This window comes from Crocodylus siamensis, chromosome 3 (genome assembly GCF_052110815.1).
Source record: "Crocodylus siamensis isolate JL-2025a chromosome 3, ASM5211081v1, whole genome shotgun sequence".
Taxonomy (NCBI): Eukaryota; Metazoa; Chordata; order Crocodylia; family Crocodylidae; genus Crocodylus; species Crocodylus siamensis.
In genome coordinates, this window is record NC_143397.1 from 80,791,917 (window position 1) to 80,812,366 (window position 20,450).

Consider the following 20,450-nt stretch of genomic DNA (forward strand, 5'->3'; position numbering starts at 1 on the left):
GTGCGGAGCCGCCTGCAGGCTCCCCTCCTGGAGCCTCAGTCTCCGCGGCAGCGAGTCCCTCCTTCGGACTCCTGCCCCGTCTGTTCCGGCCGGCCATTTTTATTGCCAGCTCCCGGCCACCGGCACGGGCGCCGGCTTCCGGTGTAAACAAGCGGCGGATGTCCCGCTCGGGCTCCGCCGCCTCCGCGGGCAAGCTCTGCCCCGTCTCCCCGGGACACGGCATAAACAAGCGGCGGGTGTCCCGCTCGGGCTCCGCCGCCTCCGCGGGCAAGCTCCGCCCCATCTCCCCGGGACACACACCTTCGGACTATAAGACGCACCCTCGTTTTCCTCCCACTTTTGGGGGGAAAAAAGTGCGTCTTATGGTCCGAAAAATACGGTAAATAGAATACAGTCACAATAAATTTCTGTACTGTGCTGTCTTAAATGATGCTTCATTTGGATTGATTTCAAATGCAGTTTCTTACAAAATCATGCATTGTGTCAGGAGTGTGTATTCACACTGTGTAATATATATGAGCTGGATCGCAAACAATTCTGAAGTGTTGTTATATTTCCCTTTTTAGCACCTGGCTCCACATACAGGAAGATGTTTTGTTTAAATCAGGGGTTCCCAACCTTTTTATGCTGTGGACCAGGAGACCGGAAGTGACCGCAGATTGGCAAACTGCAGACCAGCAGTGACTGGTATAGCAGGCAGCTATGCCAGTCAGTTAGTATAAAAAAGGGTTGGCTAGCTCCTACAGACTGACAACCAACCCTTCACAGCCCAGTACTGAGCTGTGGCCCAGGGGTTGGGAACCTCTGAGTTAAATTATGGAAATCCTTTTTCTTTCTTCTCGTTTCAGTACATTTCCCTTTTCCATGTGCATACAGTGTTCAAGTCTGGAATTCTTTAAAAACATTGACCTTGTTGTGTTTTTTGATCTAGCCAACACTCATGCTATAGTTGATATCAGGAGTGGCCAACCTGTGGTGCACCTGCCAAAAGTGGCATGAGCAGGCTCTGTGTGTAGCACTTGGCAGATCAAGCAGGGACCGACAGCATAGTACCAGACAGAACAGAAAACAAAGCAACAAATTGGGCAGGGAGCACAAGGAAGGAAGCAGAAAGAGCAGCAGATCAGGCAGGTAGCACAGGGATAGGAGCAGAAAGCAGAGCATCAGAGAGCATCAGGGCAGGGAAAGGGAAATGAAGTGATGCTTGGGGAGGGTGCAGAACTAATTTGTGACATCTGCCATAAAGGTTGGCCCCCACTGGTTTATATCAGTGGTGCCTGACCATATTCGGCCTGTGGCCAGATGAGCAGCCCAAGGTTTATTAGGGAGCCAGATCCTGCCTGTGGGCCTGATACAGTGTCAGTGCTAGCCCAACTGAGACCCAGTGCAGCTTTGTGGGAAGGACCAGCCTAGCTTGGCCCCAGCCCAGTCCAGCTGTGCAGGATTGAGGCCCAGTCTCTCTGTGCAGGGCTGACCTAGGTGCAGCCAATCCAGCCCCACAGTTCCAGAAACCTAAAATCAGGGGGAGCAGTGGCAGTGTTGATGTGAATTGCCACCACTCCCCTACTGCCAAATTTCTGGACCCCTGAGGAGACTTGTGGGGGGCTGAGACCCACAATCTGTGAACTGGATGGGAGTCGGACCCAAAAGTCAGCTAAATTACTCTTTAAAAAGCATAGATATGTGTGTGCATTTTTGAACTGCCTGATTTACAGCTGATTTTTGGTCTCAGCCCTAGGATCACATGGGAACTGGTTCAAGACTCCATTGCAGTAGTGTGATCTATATTTAGATTGTTGTAACCAGTAACATGCAGCTGCTTAGGAAACTCTCTAAGTCATATTAATGCTTATGGCTCTAAAAGTAAAGTGTGGCATGCATCAAGGCCATGTGTTAATGATAAAAGCATAACTTTGCAGTAGCACAGTTATCCCTTGTGGTGAAAGCATAATGTTTTTGCTTTAATTAATTTCAGATTTATCTGTTGTCATAGGTATGATGTTGAATAATCAATTGTATAATAATCTTAAAATATATGTGCACATTGTTCCTATGGGTCTTCAGAGTAACTTAGTACAGTCGTTTTATAGCTATTTAAACAAAATTCAGAGAAGAAGGTGCAACGTCTGAGGAGTTTACTAGTGGCCTACTCCAAGCAAAAGTGACATCAAAGATTTTTGTAGGCTGCTTGAAAGCATATAACTGAAAGTGCAACTGAAATATTTCACTTTCTAATGCCAGTAACCTAATTCAGTTTTTGAAGAAAATTATTTGTAGAATCTAATTGTGGTTCTATACATGCAGAGCTAAAATTGCATGTGATGCACCTTGCTAAAATAATTTTAATGGAGGCACACGAAGGATAGAGTCACTTTGTGTATCTGTAGTTAGTAATTATTAACTGAGCATCTGCAACGGTAAGCTATCAGGTGAAGTAATAAAAAATACATTCTTACCTTATTATCTTACAGCCTAAGTAAAAAAACTTGGCAGGCTGTGTTAAAATTAAATGAAAGTAGAAGCTGGGAGTGGCAAAGGAACATAAACACACCCCTGATTTTTAAAAGGTGTTGAAAACATTGATCTGGCAGCAGGAATTGCAGGTGATTAACACCTTTTGCAGATGGGACTGTAACTGTAGTGTCGTTTCCTATGACTAAGAACTTTGTCAATTAAAAAGCATTCCTAGTTCCAGGTAACCAGGATTTATCCAGTCTAGTATTTTAAATGTTGCACATTAACATCTTGTGGAAGTAGCGTTTCTGTGTAGTCTTTTTGTGTTGCTTTTTTCTTCCGTACAAAATATTTTTAAACACTCTAAAATGTCAGATGCCTTGCTTCATTTCTGCCTCCTTCCCCTCAGAGATGAAAAGAGAAAGACTTCAATATTCTTAATAGTGTGTATCTTTGAAGGTAAAAAAAATAAATTACTTGAAACTGATCACACTATTCCTCAAATTTAACTTAATTCTGAAAAGAAGTACTACTAAGGACATGTATGTTTCACTCAGGACAACCCTTCTCTTGAAATCATGTAGAACGTCATGACATTTTTACTAGAATATGTTCATTGTGCTTGAAATGTAATATCCTCTTGCCAGTTTTGTCTGAAACATTCAAGTTATAACTTTCTTTTTCCTACTCTTTTCAGAGTAATTCTGCAGTCCAGTGTTCAGAAAACTAAAACCTCTGAACGTAACATTTCTGACAGTACTGACATTACTAAAAGAACTACCAGGTCTGCTACAAGAAAAAGCAGTTTAAAAAGGTGAGAGTTATTCTCTTTAAAGCTCCAGACCATTGTTCTCAAGTAAAGCTTTTTTAGCTGGCTTGTCCATTGCTGATAATGGACTTCTGCCTTGGGGCTCCTAGTGAAAAGAATGTAACTGAAATGTACTTTGGCCATGGACAGATGTTACATTTATAGTGCTACCAATGCCTTTGTGGAACTACAAAAGTCTAGGACAGTGTTTCTCAGTGGGTCACAAGAATATATGAAAGGGTTGGGAACAAACTTAAAAAATGGATTATCCTTTAAAGGAAAAAAAATTGGGAAACTGTGGCTTTTCCCTTGCAGGCTGGCAGAGTTCCAGCCTGCCAGGGGTTGCTTGGGGGTCCTCCATATCCCGCCCCCACACACACACACACCAGTCCCACACACCCATCCCCACACACCGTGGGGTTCGGGGCAGGAGCAACAGGTTGGGAGTGTGGGACACTAGGTTAGGACTGGCCATTGATGTTTACAAATGGGTCCTGATACAAAAAAGGTTGAGAACAACTGGTCTAGGAGATAGATGTGAACACCCCTGTAGCACTATGAAAATGGCAGAAGTACCACAAGAATATATCTGGCAACTTCCCTGTAAAGCTACAAAATGTGGCATTACTTATAATGTCTGTACAGTGCACCATAGTGCTACAGGGGGTCTCGCCATGCCTCAGTACTCTGCTCTCCTTCTTCCCTCACCTTGCAAGTTTGAGGGGAATGGGGAGGGAGACCAGGAGCTGGTACTGTCACTCAGACACTGACAAATTGCCTGCTTCGCTCCCCGCTCCAGATATATTGGTTTGACCTATTGTAAAATGGGTCCTTTCCTTATCCCTTAGGAAGCAATCAGAAGCTGGTGGGGGCTCAGTGGGCTCTGCAGGAGCCATGGTGGGCTGACGAGCGACAGGATTGAGCCTACAATCTTGAGCCAGCATCTCCTGGTTCAGTTCGGTGGGAAGGGAGGGTTGGACTTGGGATCAGGCCCATAGTCTTTGGGGCTGGTACAAACCACTGGGGGGGTGTAGCCTGGGTCAGGAGGAGCTGCCCAGGGGAGCTGCAGTGGAGCAGACAGGTGGTGGGGGTTTGGAGAGGTGGCCTAAGTTAGAACTGGAGTGAAAGGCAAGGCAGGGCAATGACACAAGGGTTTTTTTAATTTCTTACCTAGTTTTCGTTTTTTTTTTCTTCCTTGGGTATTAAGTCTTTGCCTGCCCAGAAGGGACTGCTAAGATAACTGTCCTATAATTTAGCTAACTGGAAGAGCAGGTAGGCTGTCGGTGATCAGACCTGGTGGGGGGAGGGCAAGCAGAGCTGTGCAAGCCCCTATTGCAGAGGTTTAGCAAACACATTGAGTGCTTGCGGTAGGGGTGGCATGTGAACCCTGGGGCCCGGTTCATCCCCCTGTCTCCAGATGTGATGCATCTGCTCTAAGACAAATCCCTGGGGGGCGGGACTTGATCCCCCCACTTAACCCCCCAGATGCAGTGCTGGGTGCAAGGCTGCTTTTGCTGTAGTAAAGACTCTTAGGGAGACATTTTGGTGCCCCCTCATAATCAATGCCAGGGGCTCATTCACTGTTCCCACCATAGTTACACTGCTGCTGTCCTGAATGCCTTTCAAGTGCTTTCCTGATGCTCCACGGGGGTGGGGGGAAGGCTCAGCACCTGTGTCCCTGCCTACAGAGTGTTTCAAATTGCTGCTACATTTGTAGCACTATGAATATAATGTTTATCCATGACCAGCATCAGGTATTGAGAACATCTGGAGCTTTGAATCTCTTGTCATGCCTTTTACAGTGCTGAATGAATTTTGAAAGTTGGAAGAGTTGTGTTGTGGTTCTTCACATATGATTAAGGACTGCTGAATTTAAGGGTTTTAGCTCCTGGAACAAAATGCTAGTAGGCACTGAAGAAACCCTTCAAGAAATTCCTTGTCTTGAATGAAATGAGGGAACCCACAGTATTGAGGGAAAGCAATATACAGTATTATGTATGGAGAAGGGATTCCTTCTTTAATGTAGGCAATATATACATGTGTGTGGCATTGGCATGAGATTTTTGTAAGGAGATAAGCATTCAGAGTCTGAACATGAGTCTGCTTTACAAGATTTTTGAGGGGTCTGAATAAATGCAAAAATGCCTTTTTTGTTGAATAAGCATATGGGTGAAATGCTTATTTGCTTGACTGCTGCTGCTCTAGTTCTTGGCTCCACGCATGTCTAAAGTCACTCCTGCAAACATAGACCAGACCTCACAAGTTTTACTGGAAATGAACCTGTGTGAGCATGTATGTTAAACGCTCATTGGAGGACTTAACCCATCAACATTTCCTTTCTGTGCTGTCTCACTTTCACATTCATGGACATCTGCACACTGCAAAAGCGGGATGTTAAATTTTTCCTTTTGTTGGGAGTGAAACTCTCCTGAGAGTTTACAGTTTAGCTTTAACACACCTGAACTAAACAAGTTTTTATATGTATGGCTTTAATGGCATGTAGTAGTTCTCAAGCAATTTGATGGTTGGACGTAACAAGTTTTCCTTGTGCTTGTTGTGGAATCACTCAAAAGAGTTTGTTATAAATGCTGAAAGAACACCCTTCTTTTGTTGGGAGGAGTGAGAGGAGGTGGATTATCTCTCTGACTAGCAATCATTGGCTAGGACAGAGTTGTCAAGGTCAGCAGGCCCCCCAGGCCAGATACAAACCTTGAAACCTGGAAGTGTTGAGATAAGGGTTTTAATGTCCACTTTCCCCCATCTCCCTCCTGCTGACATGTTCCCCAACAAGACTCTGTAGCTGGGAATGCAGAGGTAGCCCCTGTCCCTGCTCTTTCTGGGCCCTCTAGGAGCCCCAGTAGACTGGATGAAATAGCTTCACAAGTTGAATCCAGCCTGCAGACTGCATCTTTGACACCCCTGACATGGGACATATGGATTGGTGACTATTTGCATAAATCCAAACTTTACCTGTTGTGTTCCACAGAGAGAGTTTATTTCTCTCCTCCTTTTGCTTGTCTCATTAAAGGGTGATGCAAGCTATCTGTATTTATAGCTTGCATATATCTATACCTATATAGATAGATATATAGCTTGCATCACTCATAGTGTGTTTATAATATATGCACAAATTTGTGTGTATGCATGTACACACGTGCACAAACTTGCATAAAGAGCGTGTGTGTGTATGTGCATGCAGTATATTTGTGTATATATGCACAGTGAATGTTGAGGGATTGACCTTGGTGAATAGGAAGGGTATATAAAGTGAGAGAGAGAGAGTGTGTGTGTGTGTGTTAAAAACATCCTTTATGTAAATTGCATAAGTGACCTTTTGATAAATACCGACCAGCAGCTATAAGATGAAATCCAACCATTTTGTAAAACACTAAATCTGTTCTGAGTGTGTCTTCTGATGGTACTGACAAGAACAGTGCATATTTTGGTCCACCCTGAGTTTTCTAGTTCTGACTGTGCTATGTACTACTTAAGCCTCTGCTGGTTTATTTTCCTTCGTTCTCTAGCTAGTTTTCAGCTAAATTATCTCCTCTTCAGACCACTTCCTTTTCTCTCACTTTTTAAAACGAAAAGGTCCTTCTCATGTTTTATTGTGTGAAGCATTTTCCCATACTTGATGAAATTCTTCAGGCATGATGTCAAATTTGTGACCCACTTGAACTCTTACTGATGGACTCCTTGGCTCATAAATAGCGTTGAACTCTGCAAAATATTTGGGACTCAGTTTTCTGGTACTACTCAAACTTATATCTAGGTCTTTGAGTTGAGACCATAATCATGCTTCACTTGGAGACTATCTTGGTCTAGCATCTAACTGGCTGGCTGTCCAGTTACCGTCCTTTTCAGTTCCTTCTGAGTAAATATACTCTTCTGAAGAACAGTAGGGGTTTTTATTTCCTTGTGGCAGATGAGAAGAAAAGAAAAAGTCATTCTAAGAATTTAGCGTATGAAGATCAGATCCAGCCATTGAAAATGTTGCAGAACAAAATGGTGGTCTCCACCAGTGGCATATTGTGGCATTCTTAAATATTTTTTTCCATCTGAAGAGGTTGCTGAGCTGCAGCCAGTTTTAAATAGCATGTGACTAAATTCCTAGTCTTGTGGGCATTTTACAAAATGACCTTCCTTTATCACATGGATGTGTTCTTATTTAACTCTAGCCTTTGGCAAAATCCTGCATAGAGCCAGTTTTTGTCGCACACTGAGGTAATGATTGCAGGGCTCGATCTGGTGAAAGAAAGTGGATGACACTTTAGTCTCATTAGAAAAACAAAAGCAAAAATACTAGCTCTTCCATCTTTTTCTGCTTAAACTTTTATTCAGTTTTGTATTTTTTTTTTTAATTGCTGTGCCCCAAACTGAATGCTTTTGTTATGGTTCATGGCTGCAGATGGTGTAGAAAAGAGTAAATCTGATTTATCCTAACTGTGTAGTATTGCACTTAATCTAACCTAGCATTTCTAAGACTGCATTAGTTTTTCCAGGTAATTTTTTTCACCCTTATCTGCTATTGCTGAACCTGGATTCTCCCATTTTGTCTCTTGTTCTTTATTTTTCCCATAAACATTTATTTTGGGGTAATTTATTGATCTCATTTTGTTTATAGACACTACAACTGATTTTCATTCTTGATGTAGCTGAATCTCATTATTCTCGAATTTGTGATCGTTTTTAACATTATCGTCCACAATTTGAGTAGCATATTTGCTCCAGTGGCTTTCAAAGAGTTAAGGAAACTATTTAATAATGGATCCTAAATGACTTGCTTCCCAAAAAAATATAGTCATTTATGACTATACTATTTTTTCATCAGGTTTTCAGATTTACAGTCTTATCCCCTTTTCCATTCACAGTGTTCATTGCATTTCCTTTAGGAGCCAGTCTATACCATATGGCAAATTCCCAGCACATACCTGCCCAATACCAGTTTTGACACATCTCTTATCCATTGTATGGATGGATCAGCATGATGATTGGATTGGAAGGGATTCATAGCCTAAGGCATGATCTTGTCCTGTGACCCCAGTCTGACTCATTTAACTTACCAACACTTTGTTTCTCCCATCTAAGATTTGCCTGGTGTAGCTTGACCCATAAATGGCGGACCATCCTTAAGTTTTCGCTGTTGAATTACTCATAGAAGATGCAATTTTGTGACTTAGCCATCCTAAAAAGTAAAAACAAATCCAAAAATCTTCTGTAACACTTGCCATATTTTTTATTCATTCGTCTGAAAGCACTAAAGTACAAAAGTGTCAGCATCTTCACTATAGAGATGGGAAAGAGAAGAGACAGCAATTTAGTCTCTGAGCCAGAAGAAAGACCTGACCTCCTAGTATCCTTTCCAGTAAATGTTTGAATAACTCAAAGCAGCAGCCAAACTACAACTACATAACAAAACAAAACAAAAAAAATCCTCCCTGCAGAAGAATAGAAATCTGTTGTTGCACTCGTTAACAGCATTTGAGCCGTGTGTTCAGTAAGGAGTTTGTTCTCCTTCCCTAGTCAGTAAAAGGGATAAAATGGTTTCCAGTGAGTTTTGAAGGGTTAAGGACTTCAGTGTAATTCCAGTGCTGGAATCATTATAGAAAGGAAGAAATAGTCGCTAGAGAAAGATGCATAACCATTATTTGTAGGTGTCTCGGCATTTTTCTAACCAGAGCAGCATGTCATGAAAATAAACAGAAGCATGCTTTAATAACCCAGTATGCTTTCACCATTTCTGCTCCCTTGTTAAGTTGGAAACTGCTTGTGCACTGAGTTTGCCTATATGTAATCTAAATTTAGCTTTAGAAAAATAATATTTCTTTAACATTTTCTCTACTTTTCCTACAGTCTCATACCTCAGAAGGAGAGAAGGAAAACGCAAATGCGCTTAATGAAATTATGGTACTTTGCATCCTCTGCTGCTTTTCTGTACACAGTTGAACCTCTTTTCTACACATTATAATCAGACCAGTGTGATTTCTTTATAATTGATACTGCATTGTCTCTGAATGTATCCAAGTCTTTACAGTTTTTTTTTTCTTTGAAATGTGCTTTGCTTAATTTACATGGGCAGAAATGTTTGTTTGAAATATTTCTGTGCTTGCTTTGTTTTTTGGAGTGCACATTTTGATTTTGATTTTTTAAACATGTTTTTATCATTTCAGCAGTCATTCCATCCCAAGGACTAGGACAGTGTTGCGTTAAATTAAAAATAAGCAACTAGAGCTGAAGAGGACATGGAGGAGGAAAAAAGGGATATCGCTATGGGACTTGATGCAGTTTAGGAAGAAGATGCTTTGGCTTTGTTTTGCAGTAAAGATTTAGCAGAAAGCTTCTTATTTGTGGAAGAAACGGACTGGTAGAAAGCTATCTAATCAAGCTTTTTAATTCTAAACATTTACTCAAATGTTTTAAAATATAATTGTAAATTTAGACTCAGGTGTAAATATTTAAGTTCTCTATTATAAAGAGAGCCTGCTAGTCCATATGATGCATGTGTATAAATTGTGATGGCAATCACTTAGCTGCTGGCCACCATAAAAAGTGAAGACATGGTAAGGCTTTTAAATATTTAATTCACTGTTGCCCATCCAAGTCAGCCTCAAGTCTCCAGTTAGAGACTAAGCTTGGAAAGGTAGTCTTTTATTCTCATAATAAGGTACTCTCGTGTTGATTGGCTTTCCTTTCTTATTTTGTATTGATTTTTTTATGAAGCTGCAATTGTAAGTACACAGACTAATTACTGTCCACCAAAGAGTGCTTTATTTCCAAGGATTTCTTTTTTAAAGAACCTAATTAAAAGCTAATGCTATTTAAGCAGTTAATAGCTTTTAAGTTGCTCAGAATGCAGTGGCTCTTTTAACCAATAGTATTTGCTTGAATCGGGTATATTTCCTACCAGAGTTTAATATAAAGAAGTACCATCAATGTTTAAAACCACACTGCGGCCTGAATTATTTTACCTACTAGTGCTGCATGTAACACTTAAGAATAACATACCTGAAAGATGAGAGAATTTTTCTTACATCTTTGCGTATTCGACCACACTTTCTGGTCATTGTCACTAATTCCCTGGTTTAGTCATTTTCTTTCATGCAATAATGGTGGGGGCTGGAGAGAGAGAGAAAGAGACTTGAAATAGGAATATGTATTTATAAAACCACTGAAATGAGCAGTGGGACTCAGGGGCAGGTGTAATTAGAAATGTTAGTTTGAGGTTACAGTGTTTTTTAAAACATCCACGTATATATTTTTTAAAAGAAATGCTAGATATCTAATTATCTATTTAGTGCCATGGTAATTTTTTTTAAAGGGAACCTGTCTAGGGTTTGAAATATCATTTCTTCCTTTTACAATACTATTTTTTTTCAAAACTTAAAGTCTTTTTTTTATTTTCTTCACCACCTTTGTCCTGTTAGATTTGACAGCTATTTTTTTCCGCTGTATCCTTGTCTGCCAACTTCACATTTGACACCCACACAACCCTCAGAATAGATCTGCCTGCTGCATAGTCAGGAGTAAAAGAACACACTTGTTTATTGTTTTTTTGTAAATGTGTTGCGGGGAGGTTTGAATTATTAGTCAGTGACAGACATTTGTTTTAATTGAATGAATACATATTGATTTTGAGAGGGACAGAAGGTTCCTTTTGTATTGTAAACAGGTAAAATTCAGTGCCTAGTTCTGAATGAATCTCCCCTTTTTTTTTTTTAATTTTAAAATTAAAAAAATACCTAATGGCAATTTGAGGGTGTTACCTGCATTCCAACAAACAACTGTATGGTGGCTTGAATAAAATTGCTCGGTAAAGGCTACAGACTGTTAGCCCAGAATACAGTAATTTTTAGTTGCAAGAAATACCTCCCAAGTACTTGAACTTTAAATTTGTTCATTTGAATACAAAGCAAATAGAAGAGCAAAAAAGTTTGAAATGTAGAGTAAAATAAAGAAGCTTGGAGAGGGAAAAAAAAAAAAAAAGGGGGCTGGAGAAAACCCTTTAACTCCCTTTAAATTATCTGGCCTCCCTCCTGTGCTTTGTACAGCACTGTCCTCAGAGAAGTGGCAGTATATCCTATTTTATATTATATTTCAAACTTAATTGGCAGTGCGGGACTGAGGCACACTTACTCCCTGGGAAAATAGAGCCTTACTAACTTTTTGAGGGAAGACATGGGAAGAAAGAGAATAAGTCGACTAGGGTTTTAAACCAAAGGGGTCTACTAGCAAAAAGAAATGTTTGCTTTTATTTTAGGAATACTTAGTCATTGTCCGCCATCCAGGAGATCGTGGGTGTCTAAACTGTGATTTAGTATGTAGGTGACTTGCAGAAAAAATACATATACATGCTCCTGAATTGAAAGAGTGACGTCTTTGAGTTACGCCCTGCAATTTTTAAACCAAAGCACTTGTTGTGGGCCTCCTTCCATGAGAGAAGGAAGAGCTGCTCCCCCAAACCTCTCTTATCTGACCTGCAGGTAGACATCAATCACCCAATAGCAGTTCAGTCAAAGAAGAGTCATAGAAAAGTAGGGCTGGGAGGGATCTCAGTAGATCATCCTGTCTAGCCACCTGCTCAAGGCAGGTCATCCCTGTTGAAACTATCCAGTGCAAGTCCTTTTCTAACTTATTCCTAAAACTACACAATTGACTACAATGTATATTGCCCAAAGACACCCCAACCTGCCAAGTCAAGCAAAGGAACAATGGGAGTCAGTGTCCTGCAGCTGCAAGGCCTGTTAAAATGCACTTGAGAGATGAGAGGAAGAGGACCATGTCCCCTGCTAGAAGGCAAAAATCATCAGTCTGTACCAGTCTGACCATGGTGTAAAATTCCTTCCTGCTCCCAAATGTAATAGATCAGACTATGACCTGGAAGGGCAAGACCCTACGCAGGAACCTTTGGGTTTAAGTCCCAGTTGGAGCATTTAGCACACTCAAGTCAAAATCCCAAGCCTTGACTAGCCAATACCTAGTGTAAACACTGGAAACGCAGCTAAAACGTGATTCTCTGCCATATGCAACTACAGCCACTTGAGTGTTGCTTGTCAGCTAACATACTATCAAGACAGGCAGTAGGTGCAGCCACAAATGAGAACATGTACTGAAAAGTAAAGGCCTTGCTTCAGTGACCTCACAATTTAAATTTGAGTGACTTTAATAGGTGGATGAAACAAATCAAAAGTGTGAAAACATGGGAGAATGCGATGGGACTAAATTAGAATTTGTAGGATTTGGGAGTGAACTATAAAGTCTTTGGCTTGCCACCTGCGTAGCCATTTCTTTGCTTTTTAGGTATTTTAATCTTTTATGTACATTTTTATGGTCATTGTCATAATGACGATAGTTTTTTTTCTGCTTTGGGGTTAGGGAGTGAAGTAGAAATGGTGTCTCCTTTTTATACTTGTTGTTGGCAAATACTGGATGCAGAACAAAAGATCAAGCAAATCACTTGGATTACATCAGAGCCCCAGGATAATACTTTTTAATAGGTGTAGGTTAGTTACATGTTGGCAAAAACCAAGTTGTATATGTTTTACCTGCAAGTAGTCAAGCTCTTTTGTTCTAAAGAATCCCACCAAATAAAATTTCAACAGATTTTAGAATTGGACTTTTTTAAACAAATAAAATTAAGCGCTTTCAACTTTTTTTTATTTTTTACATTTTTGATGTTTAAAAAAAAATATTTGACTGAAAAATCATCAGTCACAAATGCTTGTTGCATACAGTGAAAATAAATGAAGTTTTGCATTTTTGTTAATATGTATGTTTTAGGTTTCCATCTTTTTCCATCTCTACATCTTATTGTTACGAAGAAACATGTGAGTGCCACTGGCGCTTTGCATTTGCACACTCAGACCAGCCTTATTATATAATGACTGTCATATCCCATTTATTTAATATTTAGTTTGTACTTGGTTTGATATTTGGCCTTACATTTGCACCATACATACCAAAGTTGTCTTAGCATATGACTCTAAAAGATGGGGATGGATAAAGGAGTCTTTCGTTTCCAAAGGGCCATTGACTTGTGAAATAGTGTGCCAAATAAAATGTACATATAGAATGGATGCATTGGAGACTTTAAAATAAGTATGACTGCTAAGTAGGTTATTCCTCCTATTATGGAGTTGTACTGAATTAGTGTTCTCTTCTTGCTTTTCTTGTTTGTGGGTTTTTAAGGGGTTTTTATTCCCCAAGATTGAGAAATCCAGGAAGAATCATACTAAAAGCATATAGTAAATACTTTGTTTATAGAGCAAGTCGATTTGCATTACAGTGTCAGTGATGCATACTGAATTTTCTGTCAGATCTTGACCTGATGCCCTGACTATAATATGGAAGTGCTGCTGTTTTTAAAGTTAGATGAAAAATATAAACCTCTGATTTGTATGAAGAGATGCACATTCTGAATGGAAGAACGCTTGTCAGGAGTTACGTTCACCATATTGTTGTACTTCAATTTTATATTAATAGTTTTCAAGACTTCTATGTTGGTCTTGTGTGTAAACTCATGTACAGAATATCAGGTTTTGAAAGTTACTGACTGATCAATACTGCTCACCCTGATTTTTTTTTTTTTTAATTGTATATTTCTGTAATCATATTTTTTAATGCTGACTGAATGACAGAATGGGAGTTTATTTTGCTGAAGGTATTTTTAAGATAAAGCTTCATAATGTCTTGTAAACTTAGATAGTTTGATGTGCATTTGTCTCATTTGAAAACCTTGCATATTGTATCTTATTTTATACCAAATCTTGAATAGTGAAAATTGTAAACGTAAGTTGTGTACAAATTAAAATGATTAACCAAGGCTTTTTTATTTTTTTCCCTCATTTTATTCTCAAGATCTTCAAAAATCAGAGAGTGTCATAAAGCCTAAGTGTGCATGTAATTCCTAACAACTTATCAGTGAAGATACTATTACTTAAAGTGAGAGCACAGCACTGAAACTTAGATCAGGATTGTATTTCAACTCTGATACCAACTTCATTTAAGATAATCATTAACTTTTTCCCCCACCTGCAGAATGCCCATCTCTATAAAGTGCAGCAAAATAGGTGGGTAAAATATTATCTTGCTATACTTGACATGTTTGGCAGAATTAATTTTTTGAAATAACTGACATTTTTTAAAACTTTTTGGAAATAATTTTGATCAAATTAAACAATTTGAACATTTTTCTTAAATAGTCCTCTAAAATGTTGCATATAAAATCAACATCAGCTTAATTAGATCAGAATGTGTTTGACCTTTAAAGTCAACCTTTGCCACTAACTGCCTCCCTCTTTGGGAAATGTCTGTGATTTTAAACCTTTAATTCCTAAGCCTCTCTCACCTGTTTTCTGATAAGTGTAATTATGTCTGTATTTATGAGGAAAAAACATTAACATCATCCTAGTGTCTGTCAACAAAGTGTACCTCTCTAACATTCTAGCTCTTCATCCACTTCAAAACTGATTACGTGTACTTGTCTTCTATTCATTTCATATGACTATTTTCCCAGCGTGGTATATCAGTGTAGCTGAATCCTAAGGACAATGTTATTTCAGTGACAAGAACCATTTCTAACACTAAATCTTTGGGCACGTGTATTTTACATGTACAAAGAACATGGCATGTGATCTGGACCTTAAAGGAAAATGCAAGAAAATAGATTGACTGGAATTGTAAGACAACTACTTAAAACAAGTTGGATAGATTATGATTTATATGGGGTCATTTCCAGATCTGATGATTTAGTTTAGGCTAGTTTTTACTTTTTCATAGTTTCTAGGGTTGGAAGGGACCTGAACAGATCACCTAGTCCGACCCCCTGCCATGGCAGGAAAGAGTACTGGGGTCAAACGACCCCAGCAAGGTGTTCATCTAACCTCCTCTTAAAAACCCCCAGGGTAGGAGCCTGCACCACATCCCTTGGTGCTCGGAGGAACAGTGACTCCCCCAGTGCCTGCTGATCCCCCCCTGACTAGTTTATAAAAGGCCACAAGATCCCCACTCAGCCTTCTCTTTTGGAGGCTGAACAGGTTCAGGTCCCGTAGCCTCTCCTCATAGGGCCTGCCCTGCTGTCCCCTGATCATGCAGGTGGCCCTCCTCTGGACCCTCTCCATGCTGTCGACATCCCTCTTGAAGTGTGGCGCCCAGAACTGGATGCAGTACTCCAACTGCGGCCTGACCAGTGTCGCATAGAGGGGGAGGATCACCTCTTTTGACTTGCTTGAAATGCATCTGTGGATGCATGACAAGGTACAGTTGGCCTGCGTAACTGCCTCCCCACACTGCCGACCCATGTTCATCTTGGAGTCAATGATGACTCCAAGATCCTTTTCCGCCTTCGTGCTGACAAGAGGGGAGTTCCCTAACCTGTAGGTATGGTGCCGGTTGTTCCTCCCAAGGTGCATCACCTTGCACTTGTCTGTGTTGAAGCTCATCCTATTCTCGTCCGCCCACCCTTGTAACCTGTCTAGGTCTGATTATAGCCTGTTGCATCCTTCCAGTGTGCCCACGTCCCCCCACATCTTAGTGTCATCAGCAAATTTGAACAGGGTGCTTTTTACCCCCTCGTCCAAATCACTGATGAAGATGTTGAACAGTGCAGGCCCGAGGACAGAGCCCTGCAGAACCCCACTGCCCACATCCTCGCAGGTTGAGAAGGACCCATCCACTACCACCCTCTGGGTGTGGCCCACCAACCAGTTGGCGACCCATTTGACTGTGTGGGTGTCTACACCACAGCCCCCCAGTTTCTTAATGAGAACGGGGTGAGAGACAGTGTCAAAAGCCTTCCAGAAGTCCAGGAAGACTATATCCACTGCTACCCCTGCATCTAATGATCTGGTGATCTGATCGTAAAAGGCCACCAGGGTGGTCTGACAGGACCTGCCACTGATGAACCCGTGCTGGTTGCCCCTAAGCATGCAGTCTCCTGCTGGCCCCTCCTAGATGTGTGCCAGCATAATTTTCTCAAACAGCTTGCCTAGGATCGAGGTAAGACTAACCGGCTTATAGTTTCCCAGGTCCTCCTTCCTCCCTTTTTTGAAGATGGGAACCATGTTGGCCCTCTCCCAGTCCTCCGGTACCTCTCCAGAGCACCACGAGTGCTTGTAAAGCCATGCCAGAGGACTTGCAATGACCTCGGTCAGTTCCTTTAGAACTCTAGGGTGGAGATCATCCGGACCGGCTGACTTGAATACGTCCAACCCCTCCAGAAGCTCCCTAACTAAATCCTCGCTAACCCATGGCCCAGGTGTGCCTCCCCCGGGGCCCGAGGTGGCAGGGAGGTGGCTGTTCTGGTCCCTTCTTAGGAAGACGGAGGCAAAGAAATCGTTAAACATGTTAGCTTTGTCATCTGGTGTGACGACCAAGTTTCCCAACGCGTCCTGCAAGGGCCCCACGTTACCCGGGAACTTCTTTTTACCTCCTGTGTATTTAAAAAAGGACTTATTGTCCTTAATCTGGGAAGCTAGTCCCAGTTCCATCTCTGCCTTGGCCTTCCTAACTACCCCCCTGCATCCCTGAGCAACTGCAGAATAGTCCTCCCTGGAGATGACCCCTTCTTTTCATTGGGTGTAAACCTCCTTTTTAGCAAGGAGACATTCCCGGATGCTTTTGGTGAGCCATGGAGGCTTGTGTGCTCTCCTGCTCCCTTTTGATCCTCGTTGGGATTACCTTCCTTTGGGCTTGGAGGATCATCTCCTTAAGGAGCGACCACTCTCCTAGGACACCTGGCTCCCCTCCCCTCCGGGACCTCAGCACTTCTCCAACTATCCTCCTTAGCTCATTGAAGTTTGCCCTCTTAAAATCTAGGGCCACTGCCTTACTGCATGCCTTTGTCACCTTGCGCTGGATGGTGAATTCCAGCAGGTGATGATCGCTGTCGCCCAGGTGGTCAAGCACCCGCAGCCCCCTCACCAGGTCATCACCCGTGGCCAGCACTAGGTCCAACAAGGCGTCCCCCCTGGTGGGGCTGTGCACCTCCTGGGTTAGATGGAGGTCCTGCACTCTCTAAGAACCTGCGGGAGCGTTCAGACCTGGCTGACTGCTCTTCCCAGCAGATGTCCGGGAAGTTCAGGTCCCCCATGACTACCACATCCTTAGCCTTCCCTACTTCTGTGAGCTGACCCAAGAAATCCTGGTCAAGCTCATCTCCCTCATTGGGAGGTCTGTAGTAGACTCCCACTGTTAAGTCTCTTTCCCCTCAACTGCCTTGTACTCTAACTCAGAGCACTTCAGAGTGCCCCTCCCCTGACTCCTTGCTAATTGACGAGGATGTGTATTCCTCCTTAATATAGAGAGCCACGCCCCCACCTCTCTTTCCTATCCTGTCCCTCCTGTACAGCCTAGAGCCCTTGACATTCACCGCCCAATCATGCGTTGCGTCCCACCACGTTTCTGTAATCCCCACTACGTCCGGGCTGGTGTCAGCCAGCAGGAGGGTGAGTTTCCTGCTTGTTACCCATACTATGAGCGTTTGTGTAGAGGCATTTGAGGCAGATGGATGTGTGTACTGACCCCCTAGTCCCAGTGTTGCCCTGGCCCCTATCTCTTACCTGTTTATTTGCTTCGCTTGGTGGTCTGGGCTGGGCTGTAGTTGTGGGTGCTGTTTGGTCTGGCAGTCTGATGTTTCCTCCACCCTCATCTACCCCTTCCCCTGACGAGCCTAGTTTAAAGCCCACCGGAGTAGGTCTGCCTGCCTAGAAGAGAATACACGCTTACCTTTAGGGGAAAGGTGGAGCCTGTCCCATCCCAGCATGTCTCTCACTGTGATGTGCCGGTCATGGCTGAGGGAGCCAAAGCCCGCCTCGAAGCACCGTTCCTGTAGCCGCCAGTTGGTCTCCACGATGCACGTTTCATGCCGTCTGCCTCGTCCACTTACTGGCAGGATAGAAGAGAAAACCACCTGGGCGCCCATCTCCTTCAGCACGCACCCCAGAGCGTGGTAGTCCTCCATCAGGCGATCAGGGCTCCTCCTGGCCACATCGTTAGTGCCCACATGGACTAGGACCATGGGGTAATAATCAGTGGACTGGATTACGGTTTGGAGCATCCCTGTCACATCCTGAATCCTCGCTCCAGGTAGGCAGTAGACCTCGCATGCCGAGGGGTCCAGGCGACAGATGGGGCTCTCCGTACCTCTCAGGATGGAGTCACCAATAACAATCGCGCAACGCTTCTCCTCCTGGCCGCCTTGCCTCCTTCAGCTTGCGTGGAACGCAGGGAGTGTGGAGTTGCCTCCTCCCCAGTTTCATCCTCTACTTCCTCCTCCTCCTGGGCTGCCAGGGCTTCGTACCTGTTCTCCAGCCAGACTGGAGGAACTGGTGCTGCTGTGTCTCAAGCAGCCCTGGCATGGGAGGTGACCATCTGCCACTTAGCAGTGGAGGGCTCTTCTTGAGGTGCATCCTTCTTGGTCGCACAACCCTGCAGGGAAAGAAAATACCTGTCACCTTCCTCCTCTGCCTCTCGGAGTCCCCTCAGCCTGCTAACCTCCTCCTGGAGCTCCCTCACCTGCGCCTCCAGGGCCCTAAGGCGGGCGCCTGCAGGATGGGTGTGGGGGTCCCCGGTCCCTGCCCCCCCAAGCCTCACTGGGCAACTCCCACAGGCCAGGGAGTTGGGGGATGCCAGCCCCACCATGGGCTGCATTTGGGTGGAGGCCTCAGACAAGCCCCGGGAAGGTCGCAGGGGCCCTGGCAGCACTCTCTGTCAACACCATTGTAGGAGTTACTGAGTTTCTAGCTGAGTTCGGGTCCTCTGCCCCACGCTAGAAGGAGTCAGCCTCTAGGCCTCTCCTGCTCCCCCTCCGGTGCGAACGCCGGTGCAAACGCCACCACGCTCTTACAGACCGTGCCCGTTCGTGCGGCTCCCTACCGGCTCAGCTAAGAGGGATCCGGGGGGCTACCCCTCCGGAGCCGGCTCAGCTGCATTGGTCCTTCCGCCCCACTTACCTTAGGGGAATCAGCTGCTGCTGCCTCTGCTGCTCTCGCCTCTGCTCCAGGTCCGGCTCCAGGTCATGCTGCAGTGGTTCCACGTGGCTATTTGTAGCGGTGCCACTAAGCAAGGGTGCCAGAGACACAGCCCAAGACCCACATCTAATCAATCCGGCCTACTGGAAATAGGGGACATAGCCAGGGATGAGTGTGGCCTGCCATGGAATCTGGGACCCCTTGGCCCTAGCCTTTAGCAGCAGGCACATAAGCAGTGGCCTGGCCTGTGGTTGCTTGCCCCACTGCTATTGAAGTGGCCACAGCTGCTTCTACAGTCACCATTGCTGCTGCAGTGGCTGTGGAGGTTGCTCTATACAAGATCCAGCCCAGGGTGCCAGGTGCATTTGACACCCCTGCATTTAAAAAAAAAAAAAAAAAAAAAAAAAAGGGGGAATGGCAAAGTGGTCTTGGTTAGCTTTCAAGTTCACTTGCAAAAAAGGGGTTTGATAAGAAATGGCATTTTTTATTCTAACAGAGGAGTCATTTTGTCTGCAGCAGGAAGATAATATGGCTTATCAGCCTAGTATGTGGCAGCATCATAGATCACCGATAAAGCCTTAGATCACCTATAAAGCTTATTTCTAGCATCCCTTCCCCTGAACAAACTAGCACCAAGTAGGGTCACAGGATACTGACTAAATGAACTGCTTCTGGCAGTGGATGAAAACATGCCAGTGGTTGACTTGGGGCCTCCTAGTAGGTTTACAGCATGTTATTTAATGCCCTGTCTCCATCACTTGTCTAAGGATCCACCAACTGGGAAATAAATGGAAAGAAAACAAAGTATTTTCTTAAGAAGTAATAGAAGCCTTAAGAAGTAATAGAAGCCTCCCCCACCACCCAACCTTGGCATTATTAAATGTTTAAGACCCCCCAACCTTGGCAATTTTAGATGTTCAGCCTTGAAGCCAACTTACTTTAATCAACTATGGCTTTGCAGTGTTTCATTATGACAGGATTCTAATTGGTGAAAAAGCTTCAGCAACTGCAGTACATTTCTCCTGAGGATAACTTCTTCACATTTATGTAAGTCAGGAACTCTTTTCCCTGGGGTATTCCTCCTGAGTGGAAACATTTCCTTTAAAATACTTACTACTCTCATGCTTGAAGAATAACATGAGCAAGACTAGGTGACAGGTTTTATCATCCCATTTCCCCCCTGCCCAGTTTCCAAAATTGGGACTTTTGAATCCCAAAGCATT

The 20,450-nt window shown here is 43.3% G+C and overlaps 1 protein-coding gene across 15 annotated transcripts in view; it reads left to right on the forward strand.

Annotated features, from left to right (window-relative positions):
• CDC14B (cell division cycle 14B) overlaps positions 1 to 14,081 on the forward strand; it is a 63,995-nt gene extending 49,914 nt beyond the window's left edge. For 3 of the 15 annotated variants that reach the window (XM_090038578.1, XM_090038590.1, XM_090038584.1), the window contains 2 exons: positions 3,152 to 3,268; positions 9,116 to 14,081. In XM_090038578.1, the coding sequence (XP_089894704.1) occupies positions 3,152 to 3,268; positions 9,116 to 9,230 (232 nt within the window). In that variant the 3' untranslated portion in view covers positions 9,231 to 14,081. The remainder of the gene's footprint in view (positions 1 to 3,151; positions 3,269 to 9,115) is intronic. The other 12 variants (XM_090038579.1, XM_090038581.1, XR_016441251.1 and 9 more) reach the window with 12 other exon arrangements.
• Positions 14,082 to 20,450: the final 6,369 nt, after the last annotated feature.